At 46.5% G+C, this 27,820-nt stretch overlaps 2 protein-coding genes and 1 long non-coding RNA gene across 5 annotated transcripts in view; 2 read left to right on the forward strand and 1 right to left on the reverse strand.

Moving 5' to 3' along the window:
* On the forward strand, positions 1 to 6,225 carry uxt (ubiquitously-expressed, prefoldin-like chaperone). 3 transcript variants are annotated; one of them, XR_006012394.1, is made up of 7 exons: positions 1 to 330; positions 914 to 1,004; positions 4,255 to 4,322; positions 4,420 to 4,527; positions 4,630 to 4,703; positions 4,901 to 4,964; positions 5,814 to 5,829. XR_006012394.1 is itself a non-coding variant. In XM_042002998.1 (6 exons), exons 1-6 carry the CDS (start codon positions 233 to 235, stop codon positions 5,874 to 5,876), a joined length of 492 nt encoding a protein of 163 aa, XP_041858932.1. In that variant the 5' UTR covers positions 26 to 232; the 3' UTR covers positions 5,877 to 6,225. The 3 variants fall into 3 exon arrangements, 2 of the variants coding, with proteins under 2 accessions (XP_041858932.1, XP_041858933.1); XM_042002998.1 differs by lacking the exon at positions 4,630 to 4,703 and having other exon boundaries at positions 26 to 330; positions 5,814 to 6,225; XM_042002999.1 differs by lacking the exon at positions 4,630 to 4,703 and having other exon boundaries at positions 30 to 330; positions 914 to 995; positions 5,814 to 6,225.
* LOC121651105 lies at positions 2,464 to 11,204 on the reverse strand. Its single transcript, XR_006012395.1, has 3 exons — positions 11,195 to 11,204; positions 5,780 to 5,789; positions 2,464 to 2,543 (listed from the first exon to the last, which is right to left on the reverse strand). It is a non-coding gene; the product is annotated as an uncharacterized LOC121651105 (long non-coding RNA).
* The window catches only part of elk1 (ETS transcription factor ELK1), a 24,159-nt gene continuing 5,963 nt past the window's right edge, over positions 9,625 to 27,820 (forward strand). The window contains exons 1-10 of the mRNA XM_042002997.1: positions 9,625 to 10,829; positions 21,729 to 21,937; positions 22,704 to 22,883; positions 22,966 to 23,139; positions 23,331 to 23,477; positions 23,646 to 24,086; positions 24,201 to 24,351; positions 25,992 to 26,128; positions 27,434 to 27,517; positions 27,638 to 27,739. Coding sequence (XP_041858931.1) covers positions 10,805 to 10,829; positions 21,729 to 21,937; positions 22,704 to 22,883; positions 22,966 to 23,139; positions 23,331 to 23,477; positions 23,646 to 24,086; positions 24,201 to 24,351; positions 25,992 to 26,128; positions 27,434 to 27,517; positions 27,638 to 27,739 — 1,650 coding nt within the window. The 5' untranslated portion in view covers positions 9,625 to 10,804. The remainder of the gene's footprint in view (positions 10,830 to 21,728; positions 21,938 to 22,703; positions 22,884 to 22,965; positions 23,140 to 23,330; positions 23,478 to 23,645; positions 24,087 to 24,200; positions 24,352 to 25,991; positions 26,129 to 27,433; positions 27,518 to 27,637; positions 27,740 to 27,820) is intronic.

Here is a 27,820-nt window from a genome sequence, read left to right on the forward strand (position 1 = left end):
TCTTTTCTATGCGTTCTATTTCTGTCCACGCCTTTCCTGCCGAAAACCGGAAGTACTTGTTCAGTTGCTTCCGGCGCATAGCGGCAGTTACAGAATGCTAACCGCGCTAACTGGACTGCGTTTGACATACAAACGTAAACTGTAACATCGAGAAAAACACCGACCGGTGACTGCTGGCGGTAATCTGCGCCACACCGGGATTTATTTACATGTTAACGGGAGACGAGCGAACATGGCGCCGCCAGCTGATGCTAATGCTAACGCTAACGTGGAGCAGAAGGTTCTGCAGTACGAAGCGTTTCTAGACGAGGTTCTGAGGAGAGACCTGCAGTAAGGACCAAGTTCTGGTTGGGTTCCCTGTTCTGAGTCCGGGTCTGGGGTTCAGTTGGTGTTTCTGCTGTTAATCCGAGAGAAGAAACAAACTCGGCTTCTTTCTTATTATTATTTAGAAAAATATTAACTCGTTAAATTTCGCCAAGCAGACAAAAATGTTCATATATTATTTTAAATAAAACTTTATTTTTTAAAATAGAAATTTAACGATATTTATGTGAATAATTTCTTTCTTAAGTCTGAATCCAACTTTATATTTAAGTTTTAGTATTTTTCTGCTTTTGCAGATTAAAGTTAATTTAATAATATTTTTTCTGGTTGGAGTTTTAATCGGTTTCTAAATATTAATACAGGTGAAGGATTCTGTTTTTTATTGTAAATATAATTATTTATATTTAATAATAATGTGTAGATTTCTTTGTTGATGAGTTTTGGACTTTTGAAAATATTTTTCTCTGATTTTTTTGGATCAAGCGGATCAAAACTTCTAATCTTTAAGTGAATGAAAAGAAAATGTTTCTTTGGTTAAATCCTCGCTCGGCTGTTGGCTGAAGCTGAGTGAACGCGCTGCTGTCTGCAGGAAGGTGATGGAACAGAGGGACCAGGTCTATGAGAAGATCTCTCAGTACCTGCAGCTGAAGAACACCATCCAGAGTCTGCAGGTAAACACGGTGATAAGACTTCGTCATGTATGACGCGGTATCATAAGAGATTGTTTATTGGTGAAGATGCATCACTCCGGTGCTCTCACCCAGACGCCGGTCTGGACGCTCAGATTTCTGTGAATCGGCCTGCGTTCACACCTGTTTAACCTGAATGGACGTGGGAGGACTTTACTATGTGGAAGTAAATATCCACATCTTGTAGATTTCGTCCTGGAGGTTGATGGTTCAGTCATCAGGTCCCTTCATAGCCTCAGCTTTCCCAGAATAAGCATTAGATTCTAGACCCTCCAGCAATCACAACTGGTAATGCCAGTTCAGCTGATCCTGCAGATTCTGGCAGCTTGGACCAATCACAGCACTCGTCCACATCACCTGATGCACACGCATCGGATTTAGTTCCTGTTTCTGGTCATCAGATGTGCTGGACCTGCCGTCTGACGGGGCCATGAGGCTCCGGGTTCAGGGAGGCGGGTTGCGCTTTTCTGGTTTCAGGCTCTGAGATCTTGATGATAAAAATCCCGGAGCCTGAAAATCTGTTCCTGGTTCTGACCCCGACTCATCGGAGTATAACCTGGTTTATAGCTGCAGCACTGAGGAGGAAAACACAAACATTTTCCTCCGGACAAGGTGTGAAATGCAGGAATAAAAGAGGAAAATCACCACGATGAGTCTGTATCACCTAAATCTGCTGGACCTCCTTCTGTGAAAGTTAGAACATTTCCACCTGAACAATAGGGCTGCAATGATTAGTCGACGTTGTCGACAATAGTCGACAATAAAAATAGTCAGCAACGAATTTAGCCGTCCACTATTGTCGGCAAAAAAAAACTACAGAGTAAGACTTTGTCTTTTAATCCTATCTCTGCTGAGAGTTGCACAATGCACATGCTCAAAGAGGGGAAAAAATACAGAGTGAGACATCGTCTTCTTTTTTAATCTCTGCTGAGAGTTGCACATGCGCAATAAGTCCGCCAGAGGAAAAATATGGTGGCGGACCAGGGAGGAAAACGGCGGCGGAAAACGTTAAAAGTCTGGGATAACTTTACGTTAAACTTACAAAATAAATACATGTGAGGTTTGTGAAGCGGACCTTGTGTACCACGGAAGTACGTCTGCAATGCTCGAACATTTAAAGAGGAGGAACGTCAGATTTAACAACCTCATGTAAGATTTCAAAGCTGAAAGTGAAATAAGATCCATTTATAATAATCATGAGATACAGAATCCGATTGGTCGACTAGTCGTTTTAATAGTCGGTGACTAATCGACCATCAGAATGTCATTAGTTGCAGCCCTAATGAACAATGAAGGAACTCAAGGGACTGAACAGCTGTGGAGCCAGAAGAAAACCACTAACCAGTGAGGCTAACCGGAGAAAAAGGCTTCAGGTTGCTAGGGAGCAGAAAGACTGGACTCTGGAGCCATGGAAGAAGGTCATGTGGTCTGATGAGTCCACAGGAGGATGAAGGGATGCAGCATCATGTCTAGAGCTGCTGTACAAGCCTGTGGGGGCAGTCTATGGTCTGGAGTTACTGCAGCTGGTTTCTAGTCTAATAGCCAGAGGTTTCCTGCATCGTTGTGCTTCACTTAGAGGAGATATTTCCAAACATCAACTCTCGTTAGCAAATGAAGCACTGAACCTAAATATAAAAATCTAGTGAAATACAATATTTAAAGGTCAAGATCAAACGTTCAGCTAAGGATTACAGGCTAATGATTACCAGACTAAACAGCCACGCTAGCCAGGAACAGCTAAAACGTTACAAGTATTAGGGGTCGATTCACGTCCGAATCACGATTCTTATTTTTTAGATTCTGAATCAATCCAAAAATTTCTTAAAAAAAGGCATTTTTCAGACATTTGCTAGCTTGCGTGCATCGTGTAACGTTGGTCAGGTAACGGCCTCGTAGCGTGTCGTTCCAGCAAGGCGCGGTCTGCTGCTACGTGCTAGTTAGCGTTAGATGATAGCTTAATGTTTCTGCCCGTCTTCGCTTACGTATTCTGTGTGTAAAATCTGCTAAATAAAAAGACACTACAAACGTCCGAGCCTTTAGGCCTTCACGCCGAGCTAAAGGAAGCGGAGCAGCGGCCGCTACCAACTCTACCAACACACTCTTCACCGCTCTGAAGAGATGAGTAAATCTCTCGCCCGACTACAGCGCTGTGGTGCAACGACCGAGCCTAACTACGTCACGTCAGGGCTTCACAGAGAAAGCCAGAACACAACTACCTTGAAAGCTGAGGAAGCAAAGCCCAAAGAGGAGCGCAGGAACACCGCTGAGTGACAAAGTAATGTTAAAGTTAGCAAGATGAGCTAAATAAAAGCCTCTAGCCAAGCGATTGCCTTTGTTTACAGTTTAGAATCTCCTGCTTGATCCTCGTAAATCTACTTTTTTTTTTAACGTAACCAGTTTTACGATTTCTCAGACCTTTCCAGCTTACAGAGGAACGGAGTAAATCCTGGATCTGGCCCCTTTGTTCCTAAAAGAGTATTGATTGTGAATCAAAAATAGATTCTGAATAGAATCGTCACCCCAAGAATCAGGATGGAGTTGAATCGTGAGTTGTTGTAAGATTCACATCCCTGATAAAAAGAACCGGCTCATACCTTCCGCCATTAACCTGACAAGTCGCAGGGAGACGGTTAGCATTAGCGTTAGCATACGTTATGTTATAAAACACCTCCGTATGCGAGCGAGATGAGGCCGGAATCTTCCACTTGCATCATTACACCTGAACGTCTCACAGAACTAATAAACATACTGAAGACTGAAGCCAGCTCTACCTCCCTGTGTGTGGTGGACGAAGCCGCCGCCATCACTGGTCACATGACCACAGCGAGTCTTGGTTCTGTGTTTCCATCTAGTCTGCATAGCGGCGGGAAACCAGCTACCAGCGGTGTGGCGTTCAGGTGGCGACGACGTCACAGGTGTGAACGCGCCGGCCGGGTCACCCGTCAGGTTCAGGACCTGGTCCCGGTGTGAGACGGCCTCCAACATGGTGGCTTCCTCGCGGATGTTCCACCTTTCATTCAGTTTCGTGTTTGCGAACATTTTGTTGACGTTTGCAGATGTAAAACATTTTAACGGGTTTTACTTTTTTCATCTTTCAGAAAATTGAATGAAACTTTATTGGTCATGTTTGATGTTTCATTTAACGTGTTTATTGCAGATAAATGACTGAAAAATGTCAGGATACACTCTTAGTACATGATGTCACGGTGATGTCACGGTGATGTCACGTGTGTCCCTGCAGGAGGCGGGCTCTCAGCAGCTGAAGACAGACGTTGATCTCGGCTGTAACTTCTATGTTCAGGCTGAAATGTGAGTTGAACGCCTCTTCATCACCAGCCGTGCACGTGAGCCGGCCGTGCACGTGGTCTAACCTGACCCGGTCTTCCTGTCCTCTCCTCCGAGGCAGCGAGGACTCGTCCAGGATCCTGGTGTCGGTGGGTTTTGGGTTCTTCGTGGAGATGACTCATGATGAAGCGCTGCGATTCGTGGAGAAGAAGACCAATCAGCTGACGGCGTCAGTAGTCACATGTTTTTAATAAGTTAGCGGCTTCTTCACGGTAGCCGTCGGTTTGATTCCCTTTGAAGTTATTTATTGATTTTTTTGTTCTGTGTGGAGCCGTGGGTCATCCAGCTTCCTCCCACCATCCAGACACATGATGTTAGCTTAACTGCTCTAAATTCTCCCGAGAAGTGAGTGTGAGTGGTTGTTTGTCTCTGTGTGATGGGCTGGCCACCTGTCCAGGTGTAAATTCCATATCATCCTGCAGTATCATTGAAAAATATAAAGTTCACTGAGTTTGAACGCAGCTTGTCAGCTGCAGTGTTCATTGTTACAAATGAAAGATGCTAACAATGCTAACAATGCTAACGCTGCGTCTGTTTTCCAGCTTCACGGAGCAGCTGACCAAAGACTCGGCTAAAATCAAAGCCCACATCCGGATGGTTCTGGAGGTCTGTTTCATCAGGTTTTATCTTCCCTCACATCCAGATTCAGCTCATCGCATCTTAAAATGTGTTATGATTATTCATGAATATTTTCATGTTTAAATCTCAGCTTTGTATTCTGTTAGTGTCAGATCATTCCAGCTAATGTTCTGGATGTAAAAATCCCAGTTTAATTATCGATGTTTATGCTATACCTTTTATTTATTTATTTACAGTATATTAATTATTTTTCATTTAAAAGATAAACAACTTTACAATAAAATATACCTTATTAATCTCTTAAGAGACTTATAATTGAATCCAGCCATCTTTGTTCTACGGAGCGTTGGACCTGCTTCTGGTTCACACTAACAGAAAAAACTGCGTGGTGTTCAGGAAGTGGTTTTTCTCTGCTTCAGAGTCCAACAACAGAAGCACCTGCTGATTGGCTGCCTTCTGTCCCAATCAGGGCTTTGGTTTTGAGAATAAAAGTAATTTCTGCTCGCTGTAGGTAGGCAAAGCAGTACGTCTGTCATCCTCCCCTCCATCTGCTGTTAGCAAGGTTGTTAGCCAGCACATCCAGCCGGGGGCGGAGTTTATCTCTGAGTTCAGACGATGAACATGGAGACGATGATGATGAGCACAGCAGTAGACGGAGGTGGTCTGAGAGGACGTTAAACACGTCACAGCTTCTTCTTCTCTGTTCCTTCCACTGGTCACACATCAGCTGTCCTGCTCACCACTGCCCCCCGTGGTGTCTGGTGGTACTGCTCCGTTTGCTGTTTGGATACGTACCTGCTGGCTCTGAAAACAGACTTGAGAGACGACGGACTGCTTAGCACTGATTGGTTCCTCTGCTTTCTTCTTCTTCTTCAGGGTCTGCGGGGGCTGCAGGGGCTAACTGATCTGCCAGAGGCCAGAAGAAGAGACATTTTCTAGACTTCCTCAGGTCTGCTGATGGATCCTGCAGGACCCCCAGTCACTTCAGCTGGAGGAGGACGAGCTCTTCATCACAGAGGACAAAGACAAATGTCTCCTCAGAGGAAGATAAAAGAAGCAGAAGCAGACAAATCTGAATCTGAACGGACATTTCAGACTCGCCGTGACGTTACTCCCTGACGACGTAGCGACTCCCTGACGACGTAGCGACTCCCTGACGACGTAGCGACTCCCTGACGACGTAGCGACTCCCTGACAACGCCATCAGCTCTGCTGCTGAGAATCAGAATAACGTGACAGGAAGTGGAAATAAGATGTTGTTTGAATAAAATAAAAGGTGGACAACAAACTTTTTTCTTTAATAATTTTTGTAAATTTTGTAAAATGCAAAATGTTTCACAAACATTTAGTTTTACAGATATTTCTAAATAAAATATTTCCCAGATGATAAATAAATGCTATATTTGTAATTCTCAGAATTAGTTTTTTTCATTCTTAATTTTTTGGGTGTGTATTTTCAAATTTTTAAATTTATTTAATTTTCTGTCCAAATATGAATTATTAAAATTTTTTTTAAACCAACATTTTTCCAGATCATTTGGCTGATTTTAACCCACCCTTACTCTGCACCTGCACCGATCAGAAATGGTTGGACATGACGACGTCGGGGACGTCACACTTTCACATTCATGAAAACCATCAGCTGGAACGGCGACCTTTGGCAGAAGTAATGAGGAGGAGATGCTTGACAACGCAGAACCTGTTGCCATGGGAACAAGCTGCTGAGCAGAGGAGCTTGAAATAGATTCAGTGGAAAGAAAAGAGCTGCTGAACTTCCTCCTTTTCAGAAGTCTCGGCTTTATGGTTCAGAATATTTCTGGTCATTTCCAGTGTCGTCTTCCTGAAACAGGTTTTTGTTCTTCTCGCTTCTGAAACATCTTTTCTGGATGTTTTCTGGAAAAGGAAGTGCTTTAACCTTGAAAAGGGTGAGGTTCCTGTCTCTTGATCGGCGGCTATGCGGCACCAGCAGTGGATTCTTAGGCATTTCCATCCTGTTGCTGCAGAAACGGCACGTGCGTCAAGTTAGAACCAAACAGGAAGTCAAATAATTCTATATTTCCTTCAAAATAAAGGTACAAACAGTCATAAAACAGTTTTAATTCAGGAATTTCAATTCAATTTTCTCTCAAGTTTTAACGTGAAAGTAATTGTATTTTCTGTCATGGCAGAAATATTCCCTGTTCTGAAGTTTGGATGCAACAATTCCTTCGCTTCACACTTAATCGCGGTATTAAACGCCACATTTCAGTAATCGTAACGATTCCTCAGCTCACCCTGCAAACGGAACCAATTAATTATCATTAATATGGAGGATAAAGTGGTTTTTGCCTGATTCTGTTCACAGATGTGATGTCTACATATTCAAAAACTGGCTTCTCTCACTGAGATGAAGCCAAATTCAGGTTTAAACATGACACAAGTAAAAACTTTGGTATTCATGTGCTAATTCCCCAGATGAAGCTCTTTGCATTAACGTATTAATTTTGACAACCTTAATTAAAACTTAAAATCCTAAAAGGAGTGTTCCTGTGGTTTTACATATTTATTATGTTGAGAGTTTTACATTTTAAAGCCCAGCCCTTGAAAAATGGGGAGAAAATTCAGATTTTGTTAATCTATACTTTTTTTATTTGGCCCTTCAACAAACTGTTAAAAAATATTTGATAAAAATCCTTCTTGCACATACGTTTAGAGTGATGTCAAAATGATTGTAGTGCAAAAGATTTCCACCAGGGGGCAAGGCAAGGCAGTTTATTTGTACAGCACATTTCATGTACAGGACAATTCAAAGTGCTTTACATAAAACAAAGACATTACAGATATTTAGAAATAGTAAAAGGCAACAACACATAATCACAATAAAATAATAAGTTACATTAAAATGATTAGGGCTGAAGAGTGTCAGATTGTGTTCAACAGGGTTTTTACCATTAAGTGGTAGTAAAGGTCTCAGTCTGAATCAGATGTGATACACATGACATTGAAGGGTTAATTAATGCAGGATAATCGTAAAATCATGATTATTTCTTTGACAATAATCATACCAAGAAAATCTGAAATGGTGACATCCCTCATATGTAGAGATCAGAGAAAAAACACAGTAAACCAACCAACCAGAAAACCAACCAGGATCAGACATGAAGATAAACATCACAGCAAATCAAAAGTCAGAACCACATCCACCTTACCAAGTCCACCTTCTACTACTGGATCATTCTCTTCGTCAGTCCAGTCTGTGTCTAAACGGGGACTGATGTGTGTCTAAACGGGGTCCAGTCTGTGTCTAAACAGGGTCTGGTCTGTGTCTAAACGGGGTCCAGTCTGTGTCTAAACAGGGTCTGGTCTGTGTCTAAACGGGGCCTGGTCTGTCTCTAAACGGGGTTTGATCTGTGTCTAAACGGTCTGGTCTGTGCATATCAGGTCCAGTCTGTGTCTAAACAGGGTCTGGTCTGTGTCTAAACAGGGTCTGATCTGTCCATATCAGGTCCAGTCTGTGTCTAAACAGGGTCTGGTCTGTAGATATCAGGTTCGGTCTGTGTCTAAACGGGGTCTGATCTGTCCATATCAGGTCCGGTCTGTGTCTAAACGGGGTCCGGTCTGTCCATATCAGGTCCGGTCTGTGTCTAAACGGGGTCCGGTCTGTAGATATCAGGTCCGGTCTGTGTCTAAACGGGGTCCGGTCTGTAGATATCAGGTCCGGTCTGTGTCTAAACGGGGTCCGGTCTGTCCATATCAGGTCCGGTCTGTGTCTAAACGGGGTCCGGTCTGTCCATATCAGGTCCGGTCTGTGTCTAAACGGGGTCCGGTCTGTCCATATCAGGTCCGGTCTGTGTCTAAACGGGTCCGGTCTGTACATATCAGGTCCGGTCTGTGTCTAAACGGGGTCCGGTCTGTCCATATCAGGTCCGGTCTGTGTCTAAACGGGGTCCGGTCTGTACATATCAGGTTCGGTCTGTGTCTAAACAGGGTCCGGTCTGTAGATATCAGGTTCGGTCTGTGTCTAAACGGGGTCTGATCTGTCCATATCAGGTCCGGTCTGTGTCTAAACAGGGTCTGGTCTGTACATATCAGGTCCGGTCTGTGTCTAAACGGGGTCTGACCTGTACATATCAGGTCCGGTCTGTGTCTAAACAGGTCCGGTCTGTACATATCAGGTCCGGTCTGTGTCTAAACGGGGTCCGGTCTGTAGATATCAGGTCCGGTCTGTGTCTAAACGGGTCCGGTCTGTACATATCAGGTCCGGTCTGTGTCTAAACGGGGTCCGGTCTGTCCATATCAGGTCCGGTCTGTGTCTAAACGGGGTCTGGTCTGTAGATATCAGGTCCGGTCTGTGTCTAAACGGGGTCTGGTCTGTACATATCAGTGGACGTGTGCACAGGAGTCTTTTTGAATTCAGAAACGATCCCTGGAGCTGAAGGTAAAATATTGTTTGTGCACTTTGTGTGTGTAAATGGTTTTTGTCTGATATGTGTGTGTTCGCATTTTTAAATACTCAAAGTTACAAAATACACAGTTTACAAATCACGTATTACACCTTTATAAACAATATTGAGTTTTTCTCTCCATATAAAACTGGGAATATTATTCTTCCATTTAAGGTTTTATTTCAAATTTTTCTTATAGTGCTTACAGGATTTACTCAGGTTTTCTGTTACTGTGTCTCTTTTCCTTCATAACACGCTGTAATACAGGAACTCTGCAGTCTTCGTTCAGAGTAAATGAATTAAAGGTGTAATCTGAATACTTCGGTGTCTCCGGAGCAGCAACCGGAAGCCCGCAGGTTCAAACTGCGGTAAACTTGACTGCGGTGAGGCGCAGTGAGGGGGCGTCCAAACCAAACAGGAAGAAACTGGGAAAAGTCCCCGGACTTAAGCCGTTCATCCCGGACACCGGCGGCAAACAGCCGGACGGGTTTTACAAACTACTTTTCCTCCGTGTTAAGAGGCTTGCGGACGGTCCCGATGAACTCTGGATGCGGTCCGCAGTCAGCGGCGCTGTTTCTGGGCTGACGCACCAGGAGGAGAGGAGGGAGGCGGGGGCTGTCACAGCAGCATGCTAGGCTCGGTAGTTAGAGCGCTGGGCTAACGGATTCTCTTACTAGACCTTAAACTTGTTAAAAACTTTTTAAAAATCCAGCAGAGTCCTGTTTTTTTTTAAAAACAAACTCACTGGAACACAAGTAAGATTAAAATATTTAAGCCTTTCATCAGGAAAGTTAGCTTGTAAGCGCTAGCACAGCAAGTTAGCCTGCTAGTTAGCCTGCTAGTTAGCGCTCACCAGTATTGTTGAAACAAATAAAAAGTTAGCTTGTACGCGCTAGCATCGCTAATTATGTTGCTAGCTGCCTCTCAATGCTGACCACAGTTATCTGTTAGAAGTTAGTTTGTCAGCGCTAGTATAGCTGGGTGTCGCTCATCAGCGCTCAGGTTGTGCCAGCAGGTCTGTTAGCGGGTTAAAACGCTTCAGATCACTTCATCGGCGCTGAAGACTTAACTCCTGATCTGCTAAGTCCGTCTGCTCTGAGCTTCGGATGGACAGAGGCTGATCTGTGGAGATTAAATCTACTTTTCCAGTGTTGTGGTGGTGCTTTTTGTAACTGAATTTCCCCGCTGCGGGTGAGTGTTGTTAGCATGGAGGCAGGGGAGCCTGGCAGCAGCAGCTCGGAGCGATTACATAACGCCAACAGGTCGGGAGAGAAGCTGCTGAACGTCGCCGCCTCCTCCTCCCCTGCTTCCCGATTCTGACAGCTGCAAGCGGCTCCTCTGGACACAAACACCCCGACAACAGCAGCAGGGCAGCAGCATGAAGGAGGTGTGAGCTCGTTGGGAGACAACACACGCAACAAGAAGCCGACCATTCTGCTGAAGATGGAGTCAAACCCGCTCATTAACGGTAAGATGCTGCTCCATGCTGTGCGCGCGCTGCAGAAGCAGCAGCGCAGCAACAGGTGTGCGGAAGCTGCTGAAGCCCGCAGCTGCGTGTGTGTGTTGCAGCGGTGTTGCCATGGTGCAGGTCTGGTTCTGGCATGCGGAGACCTGCAGCAGTGGAGGCCTGGTGCTGCAGGTCTCCTCAGGGTGGGGTGGAGGGGACGGGCCCAGGAACTGAGCTGAAAGAAGTTTAAAGACGGGGGTAAAGTGGGAATGTGGTATTTCTGTGATTCAGATCTGCTAAAGTAAATTCATGTCGGACAGTCCAGGGCGTCCAGTGGTTGATTAAATTATTTTCAGTTTGTTTTAATCAGCCCCGCTTCCACCGACAGGTGCAGGTCTGGTCAGGACGTGTGTTCCACATGTGAAAACAGGGAAGGGTGCCCAAATATCCAAACAGTCCTACTTTGTTGGGACCCTTCCGTTGGGGTACCAGTCTAACCCACCCGACCTGAGAGGGTGGAGCCTGACACGCTGCAATCTGCTGATTGGTGGAGAAAAAAGCCACTTCCTGTGCGACCTGCTATAAAAACAAAGCAGGAACGGCTCCTCTTTCAGAACAACAGATTTTCTTTTTGTTGATTAAATCTCCATTAAAATGGCGTCACGAAGCTCCGCCAAGAAAGAAGAACCCAGACTGGTGGACGACCTCCATCCTCCGTAGTTTCTGACTCGTGTTCTGGTTCTGCTCTAAGGTCGCGCTGCGATGGCGTCGCGCTGCTACGTAGCTGAGGCAGCTATCGCTGATGCTCCTCCTCTCAGGTAAGGTTAGGGTTGCTGTGGAAACGCAGTGAGGTTACAGACCACATCCAGACCCGTCCCAACCCACACCTGGAAACGAGACTTTTCTTAACCCTTTTCATGTTGAGGTCCAGTTTTTCCAGGACACAGTGGTCTGTTCAAATACTAAGATGATTAGTTTTAGTTGATCCTCACTCTTGGTTTAATTTGTAATCAGTAACTGAATCAAATCCACTTCCAGTTAAACGGCTAAAACTATCAGAGACATGACATGTACCAGGACGAGCAGCACGCTAGCAGTTCCTGGAATAAAATCGGGCTGGACGTCAGGAGACGGGAACTAGCAGTGATTAGATTTTACTGCATCGTCACAGCAGCAGTTTACAAGACTTCAAGAGAAAAATGTCGGCAATAAAACGACGTGGTGGTAATATAACAATTCAAAGACTGATATTTGTAGTTTATTTAAAAATAAGTAAATACGCATTTTGTTAAATAAAGTTCTTGTTTTCTGGGAAGAGTTGCCGGAGACGACGGAGACGTCTCGGAGCGCTCATTCAGTGTGTTTGTTGCCTCTGCAGACGTTCTGATTTCTGCTGCATCAGTGCTCCACCTGCCCCTCCACCAGTCCACCTGCCCGTCCACCTGCCCCTCCACCTGTCCATCCGCCCGTCCACCTGTCTGTCCGCCTGCCCCTCCGCCCGTCCACCTGCCTGTCTGCCTGCCCCTCCGCCCGTCCACCTGCCTGTCTGCCTGCCCCTCCGCCCGTCCACCTGCCTGTCTGCCTGCCCCTCCGCCCGTCCACCTGTCCGTCCACCCGTCCGTCTGCCTGTCCCTTCGTCCGTCCGCCTGCCCCTCCGCCCATCCGTCTGCCCCTCCACCTGTCCATCCGCCCGTCCACCTGCCTGTCTGCCTGCCCCTCCGCCCGTCCACCTGTCCGTCCACCCGTCCGTCTGCCTGTCCCTTCGTCCGTCCGCCTGCCCCTCCGCCCATCCGTCTGCCCCTCCACCTGTCCATCCGCCCGTCCACCTGCCTGTCCGCCTGCCCCTCCGCCCGTCCACCTGCCTGTCTGCCTGCCCCTCTGCCCGTCCACCTGCCTGTCTGCCTGCCCCTCCGCCCGTCCACCTGCCTGTCTGCCTGCCCCTCCGCCCGTCCACCTGCCTGTCCGCCTGCCCCTCCGCCTGTCTGCCTGCCCCTCCGCCCGTCCACCTGTCCGTCCACCCGTCCGTCTGCCTGTCCCTTCGTCCGTCCGCCTGCCCCTCTGCCCATCCGTCTGCCCGTCTACCTGTCCGTCCACCCGTCCGTCCGCCTGCCCCTCCGCCCGTCCACCTGTCCGTCCGCCCGTTCACCTGTCTGTAAAATATAATACTGTTACCTAACATCCATGTTTCTTGTTCGGAGCTCCTTCCCAGCGTGGCGGTGGACGGACATCAGGACACTCCTACGGCCACCAGCTTCGCCTCGTACCTTTTTCTAGCCTTGATGCTGAGGAGACCAGAATAACTGGATGACATTACGGATCATTTTCTATCAGAAATCCTCGGAGGAAACTTTGAACTATGAGAACAAGTTGCATACTTCCATGTACGGAAGTACGCAACTTCCTGTGGGGAGAAGATTTAGATTTTCTAGCTCTAAAAGTAATGCCCATAATCACTGGGAACACCATTACAACGTTCCCTTGTTTTGTTTCTGAGATTTCCTGAAGCCTCAGGCCTCCAAAAAGGCATCGTGATGTTTTCATTCGCAGGTACTAGTTTACTCCCTCATGTCATGTACACGTGAAGCACCCAGCGTTTATCGTGTGCACGGTCCGTCTTCATGTGTGTGGTTGGTTTTCAAGCGGGCCCCTTTTGGAACTAAAGAGAGGCCATAGCACCCTGCGTGCTGCGTTCAAGTGCAGAGCAGGGGCCTGTCGCGATAAGCAACAAGCCAATTAATTGCACAGTAAGAAAAAATAGCGCGATAAGTTTGCTGGCCGCGATCATTTTTATTTGTGTCATACTTGACAGCAGCGTGTTGCAGCACCAGACGGTGGTGAAGCACCTGTGTGAGCCGGTACGCCACATTTGGTTTGCAGGGCTGCCAACACGCATCGGCCGTGACACTCGCGCATTTAAGTGGCTTCTCACGCTCTCGTGCTAAACCTCCGATTCTCGTGCTGAAATATGTAAATAAGACGAATGGAGAAATAATAGCTGCAAGCACTTCCTCATTTATTGTTTCGTTGCTCCCCACAAGTAGGCAGAACACACACACGTAGCCTACGACGTCAGTACAAAGCCCACACTTCCTCGTCTACCGTAATAACCCCTGTAATGCGCAGGCACATTACACAAATAGTCAGCCTATATACTACCGTATATGACAAAATACGCATCACGCACTGCTCATAGATCAGTGTTGCACGCAACGATGAGGGGAGATATTTCAGCTTTACAATATATATATATATGTATATATATATGTATATAAATTGTCATATATAAATAAATGATCGGCAGGACGTAGCAGTTGATTGTCCAGACCTTGTTCTTGCCATTGAGCTGATTCCTCAGGACCTGCCTTACTCTTTGGAGGTATTTGGCTGTGGCCGCTTTTCTTGTGGCCTGTTCGAGGTTGCCATTTGCTTGTGGGATTCCAAGATACTTGTGTGTGTGTGTGTGTGTGTGTGTGTATATATATATATATATATATTTAAAGGCAATTTTGCTCACAGAACAGACTTTATTATCCATCATACTTACTGTTTGGTTTTCTTTCATGGTTAATGAGGCTGAGAGTCTGTTTTATTTATTGTTTTTGTTTTATTTAAAATCTCCTCCAGTTCCAGTGTAAAATGTTCTTTAGAAATTAAAGTTTATTGATCTTTGAAAGGGTGTATTATGGTATTGTAATTATATTTGTTTAAAATGGTCTCAAAATGACAACATCATCGCTTTGCGCAATATTATTGTTTAACGCGGAAATTTATCGTCCAGCAGAATTTGTTGTCGTGACAGGCCTAGCAGCCGCTGCTGCGGAGACGTTGACGTTTATGTGAAACTATTTAATTGTCGGTAGTTTGAAGGCGTGCCGTGGTGGCCGAGTCGGTGTCGGGAAACACTGACGTTTCTTTTACTAGTTACTGTGATTTTAAACACGAGTTCACGATGCATCACTTTTCATGGGAAAAATGAGGTCATGAATTCTGAGGTCCTGAATGAACGACGTACGCTAGGCGGCCGTGATGAACACGCATACGTGTGATTACAGATCCTCGCCTTCTGTTTCTGCAGAGCAGCATTTCAGACGTTTCTACGAATATTCGTCTCTGTGTCTTCACAGGTCTCACCGTTCGATTCAATCCAGCGACGCGTTAGCATGTGAAGCACCAGCAGGTTTTTATCACCACACGTCGCCGAACTCTGTTTATTTATAATTATTTCAGAAATCAGTCTGAATGTCCTGATATTGACAGACATCAGAAACATGTAAACAATTATGTTATTTTCAACTTCATTATTAAACTCTATTCTTCCATTGCTGGAAAATCAATAAACTACAACGCTGTTATAAAAATAGTTAATCTGCCCCCTAGTGGCCAGATTTCTTGCAGTAAAGCAGGGTGTTTTGGCCCTTCAGTTTTTCCGTAGTCAGGTCAGACAGAATATGGAATATGGTTTTTCTCCTTTATGGCCTTTATTCTCTTTATTTGTCATTGAACACAGAAAATATTGTTGAGGTGAACATTTATTGAAGGACAAAGTTGTTTTAATCCCTTCAGTCCGTTCACACATGCTAACCGCTAGCTCGCCAATGGTATTTTCCATAGACGTTAGCCTTAAGCTAGCATATCGGTTTTTATACGTTTCCATGTGAAATCTTTTGTGATTTCACCGGTACAATGAAAGTGTTTCTAGTGAGATACTGACGTGAAAACAGATCCAGCCTCGGATCTGCCGAGCTGTTGCAGCAGCCAGATCACGCCGCACATGCAAGGAGCAGAATATATTATCCACCTTGTTTTGCTGCTGCATCGATGCAGAATCGTCTTCGTCCGCATCGCAATGCATCGTGGAAACGATTAAATTAGAACTGAACTACTGATCAAACCAACAGCGATGAGACGCAAAGCGAAGAATGGCCCAGAAGGTTTGATGGTACAGAAAAGTCTGACTGGTCAGCTGACTCTGTGGTGGTTTAGCTTCCTGTCCTTTTCCAGACACGTCCTGCGTCCATCTGTCCAGATGCTGGTGTGTGATAAACATCTGGGTTCAGAGGTGGACGGATTTATGGTTGCTGATGGGACACTTCAGGGACCATCAGTTTGTGTGGGATATATCGCCATCTGCCATGAAGTCAGTCGTGTGTGTGTGTAGGTGGAGAAGTTCGTGTGTGACTGCTGCTCCACAACTTCCATTAAGAAAGCCCACGATCGACACACACTCATGTTGTTTACAGTTCAATTTCAGATGCCGCACAACATCTGGCCCCTGATTGGTCGGTCTGTTTCTGCTCGCTGATGTCATCCTGTTGATTTCTGAATAATAAGTCCTAGATGGAAATATTCAGTGTGATGAGTGACTCACCTCATCCATCAGAAGAGCACATCTCACTCTGTCCTTACAAACTAAATAATAGAGAAATAAATAAAAGGCGTTGTCATGGCAACACTGACGCAGTCAGAGCTGTGAGATGTTTCTGATGTGTTCTGTGCTGATGATCCACAAAACTGCTGTCAGAGCCAGAACCTGGTCCGATGATGATGATGATGATGATGATGTATCAGTTTGAAGTGCAGCCAAGAATAAAACCCGAAAACGACCGAGTCGTCAATAACAACACGGAACAACGAGAATCCAGAGCAGAATTCACTTCAGCGAATAAATAAAAGCCAGCTTCCTCGTTGGCAGTATTAAACATAAAGGAACGTAGCTGTAGATGTTTGCAGGACGTGGACCGTTAACGGATTTTACAAAATGTAAAAATAGATAAAAGGAGTGAAAACAGATAAGACCAAGTGTTGCAGATAAAATCAGCATAAAAACCTGTTCATGCAGCTTCTGGCTCTGCGGTTGAGCCTGGTTTTCCTCATGTCCCTGTAGCTGGTCCTGCAGAGCAGAAGCAGATCCATCTTCAGGACTCCAGACTAACTTTCTTTACCAGGAACACGGCGCACAATGAAATCACCTTACAAAGCAAATGTTCACATTTCCTCTTATTTTTACCGTATTAGTGATAAAAACTTAAACAATAAATTCAGAAATCACATTTACAATTCACATTTTTTTGCAGTTGACATGTAGTCGAAGCAGAAGGACGACTGGTCCACGTAGTTCCTGGTAATAAACAGCTTCAGGGCCTGATGCTCCTCCAGCTGCTGTTCCCACTCCTCAGTAAGAACAGCAGCTATTGGCTGTCCTACAAGTCGCTAATCAGCATCAGCCTGGTACATAAAGCTGTAATGGATGCTGTTATAAAGAGGGATGAAAGAAAAAATCTATAAAAAGACAACCTAAAATGTTTAGAACAGCAAAATAAATAAAATAATAATTCTATGAATATTTTATTTATTGTTTAGTTCTGTTTTTTAAGTGTATTTGTTTTTTAATTAGGAGTCTGGAGTATGTTTAAATATTTCCTCCACACTCTTCATTAACAGACGTTACTGTGACGGTAAACCAGCAGGATCCTCCAGCAGCAGCTTCTACGTTTCATTTCCAGCCTGGTCATGAAACAGAGGTGAACGTCGTCTGAATGCAGCAGCTGCTGCTGCGAGAAGACCAAGCCTCGTATGAGAGGGTCTGACCAGCACCGCTCCTCGTTGGGAAGATAAACTCCCTTCATTCACCTCCGTCTCCAAAAGTCTCCAATAACCAGAAAAACCCGCTAGAGGGTCTGAAAACTCGCTAAATACAACCACAAAGTCGCTACGCTGGCAACCCTGAGGAATAACAAATTCCTCCAAGACCCGCCTCTTTCCACACATCAGCCAATCACAGAGCTCGTTCGTTCCCGCTCACACACGCATTGGCTGTCGTCTTCTTCGTTGGTGTTTGTCTCCTTTTCTCGTAATGAAGTTAGTTTGAGACAAACCAGCAGCTACTTTGTTTTTACTGTGAACTACTGGGCTGAAGAGGGAGCAGAAGTTTGCACCGTGTCCATCTGTCCAACACCGTGTCCATCTGTCCAACACCGTGTCCATCTATTCTGCACCGCGTCCATCTAAGAGGATGGAGCGGGAGATGAACAGGCGGATCGGTCGGCGTCTGCAGTGACATGGACTCTGTATCGGTCTGTCGTGGTGAAGAAGGAGCTGAGCTGGAAGGAGAAGCTCTGGATTTCTCACCCTATCGTCCTTAGAGATCCGGGAGGGGCTCAGAGTAGAGTCGCTGCTCCTCCACATCGAGAGAAGCCAGATGAGGTGGCTCGGCCATCTGGTCAGGATTCCTCCTGGACGCCTCCCTGGTGAGGTGTTCCGGGCGCGTCCCACCGGAAAGAGGCCCCGGGGAAGACCCAGAACACGCTGGAGGACTACATCTCTCGGCTGGCCTGGGAACGCCTCGGGATCCCTCCGGATGAGCTGGTGAATGTGGCCGGGGAGACGGAAGTCTGGGTTTCCCTGCTTAGGCAGCTGCCCCCGCAACCCGACCAGATGATGGATGGATGATAATAATATTAATAATGATAATAGTAATAATAATAAACCCAGGATTTCATCGTCAGAAACCTCTGCGTTTCCTCACCATTGTCAGACTTTTGGACCCTCCTCGGTCCTGGGTCTGACTTTTGGGACCCATCAGCTTCTGCCTCAGACAGTTGGTGGATTCCTTAAAATGAAATGTTTGCTTCAGCTTTGAATCTGTTTGTGTCATGTTGTCTTCTGATTGGTCACTGATTAAATGACCAGTGTGTGAAGGGGAATTCTGAGCAACTTCAGGTTGGAGTGCCTGTGAGCAGGGCAGCAGCAGCTTCTCTGCATTCACACTCATCGCCTCTCTGTCTTTTTCCCTTGGTTACCACCGATGAAAGGTCACCATGGCGATGGTTTCCAGGCTGTGTGATAGGTTGGTTGTGTAACTGGTCAGCCAATGGAAATGAGTTTGATTTACATGGCCGTGTTGTGTTTAATGTCAACCCTCAGCGGAGTCTCTTCTCAGGACGAGTTTGTTGACGTGGTTTCCGTCCTGAAGGTCGTGAATCACCTCGGACCTCTGCGTGTCTGGAAATCTGTCTGGTTTCAGGCTTTAAAGCTGAAACTCCTCCATCCAACTTCAACATGACAGTCCTGCAGAGAGCAGATTTAAACAGCACCGTTCATCCACCAGCCGGCCAGTAAAGTTCAGTTCACTCAGTTTTAAATGAATAATTCACCAACCTTTGATGCCACAATATGAAATTAGATGAGTAATTTTACTGACGTCATAAACTCTGGTTCATATTCAACAAGTTTTCTCATTTACAGTTTGCCTTAAAAACTTTAAAACCTCCTGCACCTGAAAGGTTCGGTTAGAAGTGAGAATGAAGTAGAACTAGAGAAGCCTGTAACTAACCATCTAACCCGTTACTGGGAAGCCATCTCTCTGAAGCTGCACGTTTGTTAAAATGTTTTGAAATGCAGTCATACATGCATCTGAGGCTGCACACACCAATTTACCACTAGTGAAAAAAACAAAACAACAACTCGTCAGTAAACTAAAAACACAATAAAAATAAATCTAGTGAGCCACAGCGATGTGCTGCTGTACAGTCTGACTACATGTACATAGAATATTTCCAGTGTAAATGGAGCAGAATATAAAGCCGTGAGGAAATGACAGTTTCCAGCAGAAAGTGGGACGCTCGCCAGGGCCGCTAGAAAAACTGACTCTTTGTCTCCGCTTGGTGTCCTTCACCACATGTCAGTCTGCATGGCGTCACTTTGTAGTCCTCCATCTTGCTGGTGAGCAGTCCCGCGTTGTAGGCGGCAGCGTGTTGAAGATAGATTTGTCCACCCAGGGCTTCTGGTTCTGGAAAACCCAGACAATCGTCATGGGAACGACATCGTCTACCAGCTTGAACATGTCTCAGTCGACGTCTGACAGAGCGTCCGACAGAGCGTCCGACAGAGCGTCCTGCAGCGTAGCCTCCGCCTGGGCGTTCCATGCACGATGAGGACAGTGACCGGGTGTTTGGTCTGGTGGCGACACGTCATGTAGGTCCGATAGCGCTGTGTTGTGTTCGGGTGGTGAAATGTATATGGCCGTCATGTTGATGGCTGGAAAATTCCCGGAGGAGAGAGGATGGTCAGCACAGGATGGAAAGATGCTCCAAATCTGGCGAGCACGAGCTGGACAGTTTTAGTGTTTCGGGGTTACACCAGCTGTTCTCGAGAAAACAAACTCCTCCACCTTCAGACTTGCCTGATTCCTCTGTTATGTCCTTGATGAAAACAGAGAAGGATTCTGACGTGGCCCGGTCCGGCACCAGAGGAGCGGACCATGTTTCGGTCCTCACGTCCCTTTGGTGTCTCCCGTGAGTTCATCCAACTTGTTTTCCAGGGATGGGAAGTTAGCAGGTAGGATGCAGAGCAGAGGTGGGCGGCGGGCCTGGGATCCGAACACCGCCTCGATGATCTCGGTGCTGTTTCTTTCTCTGTTTTGGCGATGCGTGTCCATTGTTATCAGGCTGGATCTCTGCGGGCCACTCCTGGTCTCCGTGAAATAAGTCTGAAAAAGTTTTCTAATGTCCAGAAGTGCTGCAGTCATAGTTGATCCTGCCTGAGAGAACTAGGATAACAAAAGTTATGAAAACTGAATAAAAAAGGAATAAAACAGCCTAAGCGGAGCAGCCGGGCGGCGTCTGGACGATGCTGCGCCGTCTTGAAAAGGCTGCAGGCATTGTAATCTGGGTGGTTTGGGGTCTGGCCCTTTTCGAATGGCTTTATTTTTTAATGGCGAGGAGTTGCAGATATTCTCTCAAACTCCAACATTTCTTTACGTCCGTGAGGCTGATGTTCTAATTTGCTTTTTAAGTGCAGGCAGACATAACTTGCATAGAAATGTTAGATTTCTGCTGTCGGAATCTTCCGCAGACAGAACGTAAAATTCCCGTAAGTAATCATGAGAACACGAAGCATGTGATGCTGCGTCTGCGGCCTCTCTCCTTTCACCTGCCGCTCCAGAGCCGGGCTGCACCGACGTGGCATTGCCTGCCATGCTTGACGTGTTCTAACGTGGTGTGAAGCTGTAGCGCCATGTAGTCAGTGACTGTTACAGGACCTCTTGTAATCCCAACGAGCTCACCTTCTTTATTTACAGATGTGTTGGTTCAGCGTTTACAGAAAAACCCACGTGTTAAATGGACGTTCTGGTCTTTGGAGGTTGGCGGCTGTGCTGCAGCTGCTCCAGCTTACAGATTTTAAACTTGTTCGTATGTGCGCGGTGACATCACTTGCTGTCATGGAACGTGGTGGCGCCCGCGGTCTTAGCGTTAGCTGCTAATGTGAGTGGTAATACGCTGCAAACTACAGGTGATTGCAGTTCATACTGGTGAATGAAAACACCTGAATGTGACATCATCTCAGCAAGAGAAGCTGATTGGACGGAGGCGACACAGGAAACCAGTTGTGTGTATATACGCTACGATGTAGCCGAGCCTCGGTAAGTCACGCAAGAGCAGGGTCACGTTACGGAAAAGGGGATGTACAAAAATCCGTGTCCAAGTTTTATGAATCGATATTGGTTTTATTTTATTAGTATCAATTCAAATGGATGAAGGGACTCATTGTTTACTTGAATATACTAGAATCTATCAGATAAAAGTGACTTAACCCTAAAGCCTCCAGCCGATCTCACTGAGGTCTACCTCTTCTATCACCATCAGTGTCTCCGGAGCAGTGCTACGTAACTCTGTGGCGTAAATGGTGATGGAGCTTACCCTTTAGGTCTGGGCTACTGAATCTGGTCCTACGAGGGCCACAATCCAGTAGGTTTTTAAGGTGTTCCTGCTTCGACAGACCTGAATCAAATTAAATGGATCTAGCAGCTAAACAGGTTCCACACAGACTCATTAAATTGACTCAGGTGTGTTTGGACAGGGATACATGACAACTTGTCCCTGGTGAGACATTAGAATCTGGACTGTCTTTGTGTCTCTTCAGCCATGGACCCGTCCATCACTCTGTGGCAGTTCCTGCTCCACCTGCTGGAGGACCAGCAGCAGCGTCACCTGATCTCCTGGACAGGTGAGGATGGAGAGTTCAAGCTCCTGGATGCTGAGGAGGTGGCACGCCTGTGGGGGCTCCGCAAGAACAAGCACAACATGAACTACGACAAGCTGAGCCGTGCTCTCAGATACTACTACGACAAGGTAGGACAGTCTCACCACCACACACCCATCAGTTCGGACATGGTTCTGATGGTCCAGCAGCTCCAGCTTCACAGACATGAACAGGATCCAGAAAATGGCTGACGTCTGCGATCTGCTGTTGGTGGTTCATTGATGGAAACCTGTGGACGGTGTAATGGGGGAGCTCCCCATCCACAGGGTTTGTGTGGAAACGTTCTTCCTTTCACTGTTACATCCCTGAGTTTAGGTGCTGACCGATCACCATCATGCAGGATATTTTTATGACCACATTTCTTCCCCACCAGTTTTTACTATGTGCTCAGTCGAACATCCAGCATCCTTTCCAGGACTACAGGACGTGTCTTCCACATGGCTGAATGAGAAGCTGCTCATTGCATAGCCATGAGTCCAGCTGCGCTACGTGGTGAGCGCCGGGCCGCTGCATCAGTGGCTGCCGCCATCTTGAACCACATACCCTCCAGTATCTCCACATCACTCTAAATCATCAGCTGATTTTGAACCACAAAGCACAAATCAGCTGTGGAGCTGCATGTGATGAAGAGGATGTTGGTTTGAAACCGCCTGACATGGACCAGCTCCCCATGAGGTTTTATGTTTCATAGCTGCTGGCTGTGAGGTGTTTTGTAAAGCCTGTTGGTCACACAGTAACCAGCTTCTGTTTGCTAAACGTTCTGTTAAGTTCTGACATCTACAGGAATTCTAGCAGAGTACCGTCAGGAAGCTCATTGGTTACCCCGTGAGTGACCTCATCGTCCTCTTCTTTCAGAACATCATCAAGAAGGTGAGTGGTCAGAAGTTCGTCTACAAGTTTGTGAGTCAGCCTGACCCGACGGCGCCCGAAGGGGTCCGCAGCTCAGAGGAGGGTCCAAAGAGAGACGTCTTGGACCCAAACAGCCAGTTAAAAGGCCTCATGGCCTCCACCTGCCCGTCTAAAGGCTTACCCCAGGTACACCTGACTTCATGTGTTAGGCTTGTATCCGTGGGGGTGTGGCTTCAGTGCTCTGATTGGCTAGTTTTCTGATCCACAGCGCTCATCACCCAGCAGCTCCCAGAAAAGCTCCAGAAACGACTACATGAAGTCCGGTCTCTACTCCACCTTCACCATCCAATCACTGCAGACCCCACCCAACCCACGGCCGGTCAAATCAGAGGTCCTGCTGCAGCAAGACCCCGCCCCCAAAGCTGACCGCATGTCTAGAGAGGTGAGCAGATTCAAAATAAATCGGAAAAAGGCTCAATAAAACATTTAAGATGCCAATCAATGAGACAAAACCTGAAAATGGTTTTCCATCGAGTAGTTTATGAAATGTGTCAGGCATCAAACCTGAAAACTTTGAGGTCAGCTCCTCTAATCAGATGACTGCATCTTTTCTTTCTTCCTCCTCTTCCTCAGGTCTGTGTCCTACCTGAGTCTCAGTCCTCGCCATCAGTGGGTGGCGCTGTTGACTCTGCTCTCCAGGTGATCGTTACTCACACGTCTCCCTGTCCGACACCAGCTCTCAGCCCGCAGATACCCGCCAACACCACCAGCCAATCACAGGTTAGTTGCAGGCTCCGCCCCCACTCGGTCACTCCTATACACAGGTAGCTGCACCCACCTCCCAGGAGACAAACCTCCAGTTGATTCCAGAGTTAAATCCTTTACTACCATTACAGCTCATGCATGCTGGTCCTGTTTGGTGACCAGAACTGTCTCGTCATTCCACAGAACCCTCCGGGCCCCCCCCTGAATGACCCTCCTCAGATTTATCTAACCAACGTTGGGGACCCCTCCTCTCTCACCCCCCTTATTCCTCTCGGACCTGTGGGCGGGGCCATCAGTCCTGTCCCCCCTCCCCATGTATCTGTGGGCCCACAGGGGCCGCAGCAGGATGACTGTGGGGGCGTTACCAATGCCACTACCTTCCCCCCTCACCCCCACCCGGCTCCTCACCCAACTCACCCCCCACCCGTCTTCGTCATCATCAACCCCCCAACCCCCCAACAGTCACAGCAGCAACAAGGAGCCATTACAGCCCCTCCCCCCTCTCTCCTGTCTCCACCCACCGCCCACCCACCTCCTCTGCCCATCGTCATCAAGGAGGAGAACCTGCCGTCAGAGGAGGAGCTGCTGGAGATGGTGGCCCTGGAAAGGAAGCAGGTGGAGGAGGTAAGCAGAGGAGATGGTGATGATGTCACAAGATATGATGACATCACATGATGATGTCATTTCACCTTGTCCTCTTGTTTCTTCCTGACAGCTTTCCTCTGCTCTGCTTTTCAGGTTCCTCAGCTGATCTGTGGGTCAGGGGAACCATCACCCCCCCTCACCATTGTGGAGAGCCCGCCCCCCCCCTGCATGGAGCCTGGGGACAGGGTTCAGCAGGTAGGAGGGGAGGGCGGTGCAGAGGAGGGGGCCAAAGACACACGTACAGGTAACGGGAATCAGAACCACATTCAACCGCTTAGTTTGCGGTTAGTTTTGTTACAAAATGCTAAGAGTTTATCCTAATGCTAACAGCAGACGCTAATGCTATCAGTTCATGCTTATTTTTACAGCTAATGCTAACAGTTTATGCTAATGCTATCAGTTCATGCTTATGTTTACAGCTAATGCTTACAGTTTATGCTAATGCTAACAGCGAGTTCTAATTCTATCAGTTCATGCTTATGTTTACAGCTAATGCTAACAGTTTATGCTAATGCTAACAGCGGATGCTAATGCTATCAGTTCATGCTTATGTTTACAGCTAATGCTTACAGTTTATGCTAATGCTAACAGCGAGTTCTAATGCTATCAGTTCATGCTTATGTTTACAGCTAATGCTAACAGTTTATGCTAATGCTAACAGCGGATGCTAATGCTATCAGTTCATGCTTATGTTTACAGCTAATGCTTACAGTTTATGCTAATGCTAACAGCGAGTTCTAATTCTATCAGTTCATGCTTATGTTTACAGCTAATGCTAACAGTTTATGCTAATGCTAACAGCGAGTTCTAATTCTATCAGTTCATGCTTATGTTTACAGCTAATGCTAACAGTTTATGCTAATGCTAACAGCGGATGCTAATGCTATCAGTTCATGCTTATGTTTACAACTGATGCTAACAGTTTATGCTAATGCTAACAGCGGATGCTAATGCTATCAGTTCATGCTTATGTTTACAGCTAATGCTAACAGTTTATGCTAATGCTAACAGCGAGTTCTAATTCTATCAGTTCATGCTTATGTTTACAGCTAATGCTAACAGTTTATGCTAATGCTAACAGCGGATGCTTAATGCTATCAGTTCATGCTTATGTTTACAGCTAATGCTTACAGTTTATGCTAATGCTAACAGCGGATGCTAATGCTATCAGTTCATGCTTATGTTTTCAGCTAATGCTAACAGTTTATGCTAATGCTAACAGCGAGTTCTAATTCCATCAGTTCATGCTTATGTTTACAGCTAATGCTAACAGTTTATGCTAATGCTAACAGCGGATGCTAATGCTATCAGTTCATGCTTATGTTTACAGCTAATGCTTACAGTTTATGCTAATGCTAACAGCAAGTTCTAATGCTATCAGTTCATGCTTATGTTTACAGCTAATGCTAACAGTTTATGCTAATACCGAGAGTGAATTTGATTTGCAGGTTGTTTTAGTTGTATTCATTTTTAGAGAACAAATAATCAAACAACTTACAATAAGCAAAGTAAAACGAGAGAAAAGAAGCCGGACTAAGACCGTAGATCAGGTAGAAACATCAACACGATAACGCCTTGCAGTTTACTTTCACACCAGTCTGTTTTTATGTAGTGAGCTGCAGCAGGTAGGGTTCAGATCCATGCATCATGTTGTCTAACAACTCCCAAAACCTCTAGTGGTTTCATCCACTTCCACAAGAAAAGATGTTCAACGTAGTTTCTAATTTTTCCCATTTCTACCTGGGAACAGGAGGGTTTCTCCCGTCTGCACCCGTAACGGCTTTTTTTGCTAACATGAGATGAAACTGGATCAGACTGACTGCTGTACAGACACTAGAGCTTGAGCTCAGGTCGTCCATGTTTCAGTTTCTCTCTCTCTGTCAGATCCCTCCATCGCTCCAGCGGCATCCTCACCAGCGGTGACCCCGACGTCGGAAGCTGCTCCCCCCAAACCAAAGAAGCCGCGGGGGCTGGAGCTTCCCTCGTCCCCGTCCCTCCCTCCCGGCCTTTCCCTGGATAAGGTGAGTTGGTCGGCAGTGTGTCCCACAGATGTCGTGGTGACTGGTGGAGTGTATGCAGCGGGCGGCGTTCTCACACTTATAATTGGTATTTTAGTGAAATAGGTAAAACACCTATTTTCCCATCAGGCTGTGTATCTGCATAGAGAGGCATGGTGGGGGAAAGGAGCTGCTAACAAATATTAAGTGTAAACTAACCTTCACTTAGGTAAACTTCAGATGTCCCTAGTGTCAGTGAATGCAGCGTGTAATGCGTTTCTATATGCTGTAAAACGGGAAAATGTCATTTGCTGTTTGTTTAACACAGCTGACATCTGATGGCCACTCAAGTTGTAATAATCAGCTTATTATTTTCTAAAGTCTGGGGCTTAAAAAAACAGAAAATTATTTATTTGTTTCCCCTTTTCCTGGTCAGCCCCCCCCTCATGAAAATGTTTCTAGACACGCCCCTGCATATAAATCCTTCCCATCACTTGGTTAGAGAAGCTGCTCTGATCCGTTTTTAGAACCTGTTCATGATTCCGCTTCACCTCATTCATGGCTCCTAAAAGACGAACCTGTGGTTTAGAGAAGACCTGCTCTTGTTTCACCTCGTTGTTTCTCTCACTAGAAACCTGAACCTGGTCCGTCTGGGGGTTTCCAACCAGCAGAGGGAACCGCTGGTGAACCAGCGAACCTCAGCTAGCAATCAGAGTAATAAAAAATAAATGCAAACAATTAAAACTCCACTGTTTCGCCTCAACGTCCTGCTAGTTTCCTCCTCAACACGAGCTGAATGTTTGCGAGGAGAGATCAGCTGATCAACGACAATCACGCTGATTACCAGGAGCAACAGGAGAGGGAGGGTGGAGGAGGCGGAGCAGCGTCTGCACTGTCGCCAGCGTTAGATGCTGACTCAGGGCAGGCGTTTGAGTGCAGCATATCATGCTAACCTTTGTGAACTTCAGACGTGGTCGACCGTCTTCTCTGTACCAAATGTCCCGCTGCTTCGGGGCTTCTTATTGGTCTCGTGGGTTGTTCGTGGAGAGGAGGAGTGGGCCAATCAGCTGTCAGGGCGTGTGCTCGTATCAGTGATGTGCGGGTTGATCGACATTGAGCGGTTGCAGGACATCTAATAAAGATGTTTCTTAAAATATTCAGATTTTATGCTTGAGACAGCATCAAGGAGGGCGAGGTGGGAACTGTGGAGCTTGGAGTTCAATCTGCGGTGCTGCGCCACACATCGGTCTACGTGTGGGAAGCCCGGTCAGCCACACAAGCAAACCTCTGTTAAAACTGCTGTCACGTCACTTCCTGTTTCCTCTGCAGGTGAATGCAGCCGTCAGCAGTTTACTGGCTCCTGGATCAGCGACCAACACGCTCACGCCGACTGTCATCACCTCCCACGCTCTGGTAAACACTGGTGTATGTGTGTGATTGTTGCTTGACCTTAAACGCACCAGGACATGACTGACACAGACGCAACGTCTTGGTCTGTGTCAGTTCTCATGAGTTCTCCTGTCTGCTGTCCAGACTCCAGTCCTGCTGACTCCCAACGCGCTCCCCTCCACCATCCACTTCTGGAGCACGCTCAGTCCCATCGCTCCTCGCTCGCCGGCCAAACTCTCCTTCCAGGTAATACACTGAGCCCACAGAGCTCAAACACACTCAGACACTGTTCTATTCTATTCTAGTCTAGTCTAGTCTAGTCTAGTC

Source organism: Melanotaenia boesemani, chromosome 13 (genome assembly GCF_017639745.1).
Source record: "Melanotaenia boesemani isolate fMelBoe1 chromosome 13, fMelBoe1.pri, whole genome shotgun sequence".
Classification (NCBI taxonomy): Eukaryota; Metazoa; Chordata; class Actinopteri; order Atheriniformes; family Melanotaeniidae; genus Melanotaenia; species Melanotaenia boesemani.

What these genes read in the sequence shown, in the direction of transcription:
- uxt (XM_042002998.1), top strand. Translation starts at nt 233, where the DNA reads ATGGCGCCGCCAGCTGATGCTAATGCTAACGCTAACGTGGAGCAGAAG. An exon ending in AGAGTCTGCAGGTAAACACG is followed by an intron (nt 1,005 to 4,254) that starts GTGATAAGACTT and finishes GTGTCCCTGCAG; the next exon opens with GAGGCGGGCTCTCAGCAGCT. An exon ending in AAGACCAATCAGCTGACGGC is followed by an intron (nt 4,528 to 4,900) that starts GTCAGTAGTCAC and finishes TCTGTTTTCCAG; the next exon opens with CTTCACGGAGCAGCTGACCA.